The sequence below is a fragment of the Priapulus caudatus genome, unplaced genomic scaffold (genome assembly GCF_000485595.1).
Source record: "Priapulus caudatus unplaced genomic scaffold, Priapulus_caudatus-5.0.1 Scaffold200, whole genome shotgun sequence".
In the NCBI taxonomy this organism is placed as follows: domain Eukaryota; kingdom Metazoa; phylum Priapulida; class Priapulimorpha; order Priapulimorphida; family Priapulidae; genus Priapulus; species Priapulus caudatus.
The window spans coordinates 3,590-13,941 of NW_014577261.1; the positions used below are offsets into that span (position 1 = coordinate 3,590).

A 10,352-nucleotide genomic window follows, 5' to 3' on the forward strand; every position below is an offset into this window, starting at 1 on the left:
ACTGTTACGTTGAAAGTCGTATCATGACTCGTTAGTTGAGACTCCGCCCGTACTGCCACTGTAAGTTTGAGACTGGCGCTATGTGACCCTCGTCAGGTTTGAGATGTGCGTATTCGACCTGTAGATTGAGATGTGCGTCATGTGCCACTGTAGATCTGAGATGTGCCGTATCCGTGACTCTCGTAGATTGCGTAATGTCTGCCTACTGGACTCCTGTCAGAGCGCAGATGCTGCCGTATCGTTACTGCACACTCTGAGAATGTGCTATGCTACTGTACTTGAGCATTGTCGTAATGTGCACTCGTAGACCTTGAGAATTGGTATGTGACTCCAGACTGCGTAGATCCGCAGAGGTACGCTCACGCGCCTAAAACTGAGATGTCAGTGCTACGTGTGACCTGCTAGATCTATATACCACTATGTCGACCCCCCGCATAACAACGGACTGCCACGTTAATTGCTTCTTAACCCCCCTAGTACTAATACATTACCTCGCGCACTTCTGCCATTCGCAACCGAAATAGTGTGTCCTGCGTCATCCTTATAATATCGATGCACCCGTTCTCTCTCTTTGCCCCGCCATTAGTCTCGCCACCCGCCGCCCAAACCTGTTTAGCGCCTACCGCCTACGCCCGCTACATACATTTACCCATGCTATGACGTCTTAGATGATATGGCGTCATCCGTTGACCCAGACTGTACACCGACATTATCGTACCGTGCCTAACACTCGAATGTACATGTACGATGTGACGTAGACCTGATATAGCACTATGTGAATGATCCAACAGGAATGCACGTTCCTTGGTTCTTATTTATCAATCTAGTCCTGACCTTTGCATTGAGAAATAGTGGTCGCCGCGTCATCTTATAATATCGATGCCCTCTCTTTCGCCTGTCCCGACATTAGGTCTGCACGCGCGCACTGCCAATATCTGTTACGTCCTACGTACCCGTACATAATACTTTACATCAATTAAATCTACCCTCCACTAACGACAACGACCCAGGTCTTGTCCAAAACCTATCACTCATTCGCATACAAAGCATTCTCGCCTGATAAAACCGAGCCAACAACTACCCCATAGAATTCTTTCACTTCCATTCACCCTACTAAGCATCGCCCTCCCAGGCGCCCCCCGCCTCATTTTATAACAGGACATAGCTCCATCGCCCATTAGGCCAACCCCCCTACTCACTAAAGGCCCTCCCAACGCACCAGACTAACATTTCGCACCCACCCACATCCCTGACTGCCGTAATCCCACTCGAGCCTTGTCTCACCATAGTTCTCATCCCCCCCGCTCGTTAAAACTTGCTCCACCACGCAAACCTCCCGGACTTCACACTACAGCGGCATTCAACTCTCCATCACCCCCCCCTTGCCTACTCTATCCTCTATCCTATCAAACCAGTCGCCACGCCGGCAAAACTTCGACAAACTCGGACTCTATACGTCTTCCCAGCCCCTGCTTTCTCTCCACCGCAGCTATATGTTGCATTTTCAACGTGCTCCACGGCTACTCTCCCATCATCCACATCAAGTGACCAACTATTCATCACAAGCTATTTTCACCAACAGTGACTCTCACACGTGGCAGGTTTGTGCCCCGGCGCAAAATGTCATCTACAAGAAATCATTTAAACGACTAAGGTAGCACCGACCCATAACCGACCAGTGACTTTCTAATATCCAACTATCCTACTGTAACCTGTTAAATTTGCTGTTCTCAGCGATAACACTGAAGAGATTCTTTATTTAGCCTGGCTGTTTGAGAGATTTTGCTCTTTTGTTATGCGATAAACTGAAGGGATTGCCTTCATGCTCGCCAAATAAAAAAAGGTAAAATTCGCATCTTTTAGGAACGATTTTACAGAACCCTCGCAAAAAAACGAGCCGCCAACTATTTCCGTTTACAATATGCCCCATTCGCTGTTGCCTAAACATTCAACTCCGTTGCGGAGGCATGGGATGAATTTGCTATATATTTATATATATTTATATATATATAGTTAATAAAATGAAAGAGCTGCCGATTTTCCGACTCGGTAATTTTCGCCGCGGTGAGCATCAGGCCCACGCCACCGATCTCAGTGTATAGCCCGTGTGTCGGACACCAACATAAGCATATATCCATATTTGTTAAATCCACCCATATTTGTAGATATAATGACGATAAATAGGCCTTAATACGGGCGATAATTTTAGCAGTGAGGTGATGTCAGAAAAGTAGAACAGCCGAATTTCCGCGAATGTAACCATCTAGCGGACAAGAGCCAAAATTTTGTTAATACCAGGTTAAACTATGCCAGATTTATACTTTTTTTTATTATGCACTCAGTTGTCAGTTGAGTCCCAAAAGCAGCACAACACACACTTTTAGTGGTTCATTTTCGTTCATTTGTATTTTTAAAATTCTTGTCTTTGTATACATTCGGATATAATGTATAACATGGTACTGTATAAAGAATTACGTTCGTTAAAATCAGGTGCTATTCATCTTTTTGATAATGTCATCTATGGTGACTTGACTGGTGCAGAACTCTGCCAAATTGACCAACTAATTTGGTTACAATGAGGTGATATCCATACGTTTGGAGAAATATTAACTTTTTAAAATCTGCTCATTATTTTACGATGAAAGTGACCCTGAACTGATACCGTGCTATATTGACGGGTTTAGTTTATTGACCCATGTATTTAGTTTAGTTTAGTTTTCATTTATTATTTTGATGTAAAGCGAATCCCAATGATAAGAGAGACACGTGACAGTTGTCATTATTGCGTATTTAAAAGGTGAGACAAGGCTTGCAAAGCCAGTGAGGCATATTCATAATAACTTGGCGCAATTTCATAACAATGTTGTATATCCAGAAGCTTTGACTACAAAGAATCATAGAATCGTTCGAACTGTTTTTGTCAGAATATTGCTTATTGTTTGTTTCTCTGTTACCAATCTATCCTTAGAATTAAGTAAAAAAAAAAATTATAAAAAGGTAAACCGAGCCACTCGCTACCCTAGAGTGTCGGCTGAGAATTAGCCTTGCGTGTATACCATGCTGGTGGGAGGGTGATTACTGGCTTCTATCCAACCCGGAATCTCTACCCGTAGATTGAGTCCATTTGCCTGGATAGTGTTTAAATTGCGAATCCAGTACGCTTCTCTTTCCTTTCTGATGGGGATCGTATGGGTTAAGGGGAGGGGGTGTGAAAATATTTTAGAATTAAGTAAGTGTATGTGGCTGAATTTGCTCTTAAGAGTTGTTCCTAAGCGTTTTTCCCCGAGCAACGCCGGGTACCAGGCTAGTATATATATATATATATATATATATATATATGCGCGCGCTTGTGTGTGCGTGCGTGCGTGTGTGTGTGCGAGCGTGCGTGCGAGCGTGCGTGCGTGCGTATGTGTGTGTGAATATGTATGTATGTGTGTGAGATTATACGAGAGTGAGCGCGTGCGTGTGAGTAGGCCTACGCATGAGTGTTGAAATGATTTTTAAGTATCACCTTACTTGTACAGAAAGTACTATCGTTTTTGTATTATATTTTTTCATACTGTTGTATAGCGCTGTTTTGTACTGTATTACTCCGAAATTTTATCATTTTAAAGTGTTCAACACTATTGCGTCTAGCAGATTTTTTTCTCCATAAAAAAACTGTCTTTAGTACATGTATTTGTATTGGAATTACACGCAATAAAAATCCGCGTACCTTCCCTCTATCCGAGGCTGCAGCCCCAATAGTTACGTACGAGGCACCGCGTCGTCTTTTTTTTTTTGATTTGATTTATTTATTTCGATAATTAACAAAGCATACATTACATCGATAACAGCATAAATAAAACAAAATGCAGCTAGAAAATTATCGAGGATGAAAACACAAAAAGCGTGGCTAACACACTTATTTCCATTGTGGTCCAACATAACATTGTACATACTGATACAGTGATACAGTGATACAGTACAAAACATTGATATACAGCGTGAAGAAAAAATATATACACAAAAAAAATTCAGCATATTATGTACAAGTAAAGTGATTAAGGCAAGTGTTGGAGCAGTTATATAAAAAAAGAAAAAATGAAAAAAAGAAGCTTTCTGAGTGATACAATACAAAACAGTGCTATATACCACGAAGAAAAAATATAAACGAGAAAAAAAAACTTCAGCATATTCTGTACAAGTAAAGCACGAATAAACAATAGACCAAGCACAGGATCATTGGATACGCCAAACGGAACAGCATTCTCTTTAGTGAACTTGCTATTTCTATTCTTATATATACGTAGCCTATATATATCAGGAGGAGATAATAGGGAATTCCCTATTATCTTCTCCTGATATATATGTATGTTGCGCGCAATCTTCCGATCTGCGCTATTTCAAGATCGCGCTGTGCAATCTACCAATCTTCAGATTTAAATGTTAACAATGTATTTTCGCGTTCTCAAAACACAATTTCGGTATTCCTGTTATTGAAAATATGTTCAGAATTTATTAGGGAGATCATACACCCCTGATATAGATTGTGTATATATAATGATAGCTATGATTATACATGTACGCATTGTAATAAGAAAAATATGACATAGAATACAAATCATTTCTCCTTGTGGGTGGGTAAGTATCTGATCCCAATTAAATACTTAATTTTAAACAAGTTAACATGTTAAACTAGTAAACAAGTATGTTAACAAGTAAACAAGTTACTATATATATTTTGCCAAATACTGAGCACACTATCGCGCACTGATCGCTACTCGTGGCGGTAGATGGCGCCATAGTGCGCTATAGTAAACAGTTCGTCGCAAATCTTGCTTTTCTGTATGATGTGTGGTTATTGGTCTGCGTTTTTATCAAAATCTTAAAATCAACGAGAAAACGCTCATAACAATCAGCGATGGCGACCGGGAGTGGAGATAACAATGTGTTCTTATTTATACCTAACATCATAGGCAAGTCCTGGAGATTACATTATTGACATTGTCAATGTCAATTGGACACTGTCACTAATCTACTCGTATCACTATCACTGACTATAACTCGGCGACACTATCACTCACTCAGTAACGCCATGAAAATATCTAGACTGTAACATGATATACGTGCTCTGACTGTAATAGTAATACTATTAGTATTAGTATATATAGTGTCACGCTGAAGTCGAAGGGATGAGTCACAGGCACTTGGAACGTCTCAATTAAAAAAATAATGATAAATAAACACGAAATGTATTTACTACCAAAGTCTTAATGTTTCTCTACTCTATTTCGCCTATTATTGCCGATAATTACCTGTAAATGCCGGTGAAATGCTCATCTGCAACATACAAGTACACCGCACGCCCGCCCTGTGCACAAACAACATGAATAAAAGAGCAGGTAGGAAAGCGTGATCGCAAAATTCGCTCGACGCTCGCTTCATTTCACACGACTACAGAACGAAAACACACCAAACAGCATTCATCTTGGTATCTATCTGTAGCTAAATGTTCACTTGTTCGAATTATAACTGTCCTCTGTTCTCACCTGTACTCCCGCTAGAGATATCTCGTGAAATCCTGCAGGAAATGTTCTCTCTGTGAAAATGTAAATAGGACGAGATGTCTGTTTATACACGAGTAATGGGGCGCATTGCATGCCGGGATGAGCTGCTGCCTGCCTCCGAGACTCTGTTTCGAGGCCCGCCAAGCCAAGCATAATGCGTGCGGGCATGACGTCACACACACACGACTAGTGATCGATTGAAAGTAGCGCCGTTAGGGATTTTCGGATGATACGTCCTCTTTACATTTTCACGGAGAAAACATTTCCTGCAGGATTTCACGAGATATCTCTGGCGGGAGTAGGTGAGAACAAAGGACAGAGTTATAATTCGAACAAGTGAACATTTAGCTACAGATAGATACCAAGATGGAGGCTGTTTGGTGTGTTTTCGTTCTGTAGTCGTGTGAAATGAAGCGAGTGTCGAGCGAATTTTGCGATCACGCTTTCCTACCTGCTCTCTTATTCATGTTGTTTGTGCACAGGGCAGGCGTGTGGTGTACTTGTGTGTTGCAGATGAGCATTTGACCGGCATTTACGGGTAATTATCGGCAATAATAGGCGAAATAGAGTAGAGAAACATTAAGACTTTGGTAGTAAATACATTTCGTGTTTACATTTTTATTTTATTGAGACGTTCCAAGTGCCTGTGGGATGAGTAGTGCACTGTACAGGGGCGCCCCCCACCCTCAGCACAAACGGGAAAAAAATGAAGGAAAATCTTATTGTTTTTTGGGTATTATGCCCATATATTTTGACATTTTTGGTACTTAATTTACAGCAAGGTGCTAGACACAAGGTACTAGTTGAATATGAAAATGTGCTATTCTCATAAGAATGTGTATGAAAGTTTTTCATATATATAAAAGGGGAAAATAGTAAATACACAATAAATTAAAATCTCACTGAGAACACAAACTTAGTGTGCTTCACTACCTTGAATATTTGCAATACCCCAATTGAATTTGAATTTGAATTTGAATTTGAAAAGTTTTTGTAATGGAAAAACTGGAAACTATTGACCGTTTTAGTTGTTTCAAATAGATCATTCAGCAGCAAGTTTATTTTGTAGGTTATTTATTACGCTGTGGCTATATGCCCGGCAGCCGGGCACGATCTTCGATTTCCTAAATGCCCGGCAGTTCCTAACCCTAACCCTAACCCTAACCCTTGCTTACTTGAGATAACGCTGAAAATTAAAAACTGCCGGGCATTTAGGAAATCGACCCCATACCCCACCCTGCAGGCCTACGGTCCTTTCATGATGATATGATGTTACAGATTCAGCCAGCCTTTGCTGCTAAAAGCTGCACACGTCATCTGCATCTGTGTTTCAGTACTTGGTTACAATCTGTAAACTAACTAGCTGTACAGTTAGGGTTTCCTCTAGTGTCAGTTCTATTTTCATGTATTTCACAGGTTATGCCAGAATTATACTGGCCTTGGTGTCATTCTACTACATGGCGACAGATTGCGCTTTAGCAGTCTGGTGTTATATTATCAGCTCGTTCCTCGACGCCCTTGATGGCCACGCAGCACGTTATTTCAACCAAAGTACGTTTTATATCAAGTGAAGTATATTAAACAGAGAGTATCATGAACAGGTTTAGCCACAGATGAGTAGGTTTAAGTCACAGATAGTCTAATTGACTACTGATCTTTACTCAATTATACAATGTTTTTGAGTAACAAACAAATTAACCTCACTTTGACAAGTCAGATATTTGCATTCATTATACACTCCGTCGTTCTTTAGTTGGTGTCACACTGAATTCCTCAGTGGCGATGCCGTTTGCACCTATGTGCCTGGAAGCAACTTGGTTGTGTATTGTGTCTCATTTGCTTGCTTTCTCCTTTAATTTGCTTTACTTTACTAGTTAAGGTTCTGTTGATATTGTATTACTTAGAAATTATAGTATTGTAGCTGTTTAACACTATATATTGCATCAGATTTTTCTCTATGAAAAAGACTGTTTTTAGTACATGTACTTGTTTTTGAATCATACATATTAAAGATTTAATAATAATATTAATAATATTGTGCTGCAGGTTCGAAGTTTGGCGCAATGCTAGACATGCTGACCGATCGGTGCGCTACCATGTGCCTGCTTGTCACGCTGTCATTGTTCTATCCACGATGGATGTTCTGGTTCCAGCTGAGCATGACCGTTGATATTTCTAGTCACTGGCTGCATTTACATAGGTTAGGTTTAATCGAATCGTTTTCACACAAATAGCGGAAGTGATGACAAGTCTTGAGATATGTGAAGTTATAATGTAAATTTGTTAATAATGTAAATAATTTATGGGTTGGTGCGTAAATTTGAGAGTATTTCCAAGTCGGGTAGAGCCTGTAGAAAATTATATTTTTAAGAAGAAATTATATTAAGTTTTAATCCTCGAACACAATGGCCATTCTTTACAGCAGACAATGTATTAGCGACGAAGGAGTCCCTTGTCTGCATGATGGCATCGTAATATCATTTGATATCATCTGATATCATTTCAGTTCAACTGTCAGTGGTGCCACCAGTCATAAAGCCATTGACCTATCAGGCAACCCGATTTTGCGACTCTACTACACGTCTAGGGTATGTTAGCTTCTAGTGGTAAATAATACGAATAACCGCTTCTTTACTTCTGTATAATTCCAGTTGTTTATGTGTCACATGTCAATAGAGTCAATGAGTCATGGGGCTCCATATGTTGTCCCACTTTTACACTTTTATCTCTAGCCCCCTTTCTCTCTTGCTACACACACACAGTCACACGCACGCACGCACGCACGCACGCACGCGCACACACACACACACATACACCTTTTTCTCTGCCCATCCTCCATCTCCCCCCATCTTCTCTCTCGTGCTAGTGCTACGCATATTATATGACACTGTGTGCTGTGTAACAATAGGAGAGTTGATGTTGAATTGTTTGTATTTGCAGCCGGTGCTGTTCTTCATGTGTGCTGGTAATGAGATGTTTTACAGCATGCTCTACATCTGCCACTTCACTGTCGGACCTACATGTAAGTAGAGCTCCGGTATAATATATACGCTAAGCAGCCAGGAATTCAACCCTTTGTTCACAGGCGAGAGCAATTTGATTTTCGTTCGCTGATCGCTGAGCTTATAGAAGCGTAGTTGCTCTGGCAGTGTCTCTGTAAACGCTATGTGGGTAAAGCGATGCATGTCGATGTAGGCGTGGCCTAACGCTGCAGAAAAGTTCGATAAGTGAAGCCGTCTTTTCCGCAGTGTTTGGAGTCGGACTCTGGCAGTTGCTGTGTGTGTTGGCCGCGCCGGTGACGCTGGTAAAGACCGGGATCAGCTTGGTGCACTTGGTGACCGCATCTCAGAACATGGCTGCCATCGACGCCGCAGAGAGAGCTACCGCCAGACAGGAGAAGGACCAGTAATCTCCCCCTCACCCACCTCCGGGAGGAAAGTGACAGCATCTCAGCGCACGCCAAAGCTTAAGTAGCATTTTGTGGTGGTTTGTTTGACCACAGCAGTGTCCTTCTGTTCTGTAAGTAAGTAAGTGAAGTAACCTCAGATTAGCAGCGTTTAGCAGGCGTTGCCTGCGATTATTATGCCATATTGTATCATTATTCGTGTGTGGTTTCTTGGCATGCCCATGTGAAATGTTGTTTATCCCCAATAGTCGTTATTGCGGTAGGGTTAGCACCAGGTGGCAGCACGTCACTAGTAACTATTTATTGCCATCTAGCAAACCTGGACGAATCTGCTCCTCTTATTCATTCTCCTCGCAGTATCACGTTGGTTGATGTGAACCTATGGCCATACATATTTCATTTGTAGTCGGCCAGAAACTGAACACAATGCCGACGAAGAACTTAAAAGTAACTCCAAATTCTTAGCTTTGTTTTTTGTCATTACAATCATATAACAGAATTACTGCAAAGTAAGGAGTTAGGAGTACTTAACATTATTACTACATAGAATTATCCCTAGCAGAATTTCTGGTGTAGTCATTATTCACAATATGATATGGTTCCTGTATGACCAATCCAAACCAATTAGGTACAGCTATGACAACCTGAATCAGGGGTAGAAATCAACTTTTGAACACGGGAGTCCAACGGATTCCCTACCCTCAAAAAGAGGGAGTTCGCAGTCTGAAGTTCAAAATTAAAGATATTAACAATAATGCACGTGCTTATTTTTAAGATTCATGCGGTCTGCCAAATTTTCTTTGGACTTTTAGTGAAAAAATACGGTAATTTCGCGAGGCCGTGCTCTGGAACGAACTAGTTAGAATAGCAGAATTTTCAGGTAGTCACACGGACTCCTGCATATGTCAAATCAGGGAGTCCGACAGTAAATCGGGGAGTATTTGACTCCGGACTCCCGATTTTTCGCACCCTGCTGCATTATACAAACGACGTTGGAAGGAGGTACGGAATCGGCCGAGTTATGACGGGTGTATTTATTGCATGATGCTGTAAACTGCATTAGCATTTAGTTGCTATGCTATGGTCTTGTTATTCTGTGGATTTTATTACATACAAATTGCGTGTTGTTGTAATTTGCTAACTTATATCGTAGGCTAATTACCTTTTCAGTGTAACACTTTCTTTGTGACTGTTCTGTGTTATACGAATAAATAAAATCACGTCCAATAACACCCAAATAACCATGAAAAACACACTAATGCACAGGCTAGTTCCGATTTAACCCAGTACTTGCAGAAAAATTGGACATATTGAAATAGTCATTTCTAATTGGGTGATATGGGTCGTTGACTCAATTGAACACTGTTTGGCAGCATAAATATATTATCTATAGGAAT

The 10,352-nt window shown here is 40.9% G+C and overlaps 1 protein-coding gene across 1 annotated transcript; it reads left to right on the forward strand.

Moving 5' to 3' along the window:
- Positions 1–4,804: 4,804 nt before the first annotated feature.
- LOC106807203 (CDP-diacylglycerol--inositol 3-phosphatidyltransferase-like) lies at positions 4,805–9,675 on the forward strand. The gene is made up of 6 exons (XM_014809488.1): positions 4,805–4,958; positions 6,966–7,100; positions 7,596–7,749; positions 8,056–8,137; positions 8,490–8,571; positions 8,798–9,675. Exons 1-6 carry the CDS (start codon positions 4,904–4,906, stop codon positions 8,956–8,958), a joined length of 669 nt encoding a protein of 222 aa, XP_014664974.1. The 5' UTR covers positions 4,805–4,903; the 3' UTR covers positions 8,959–9,675.
- The last annotated feature ends 677 nt before the right edge of the window (positions 9,676–10,352 follow it).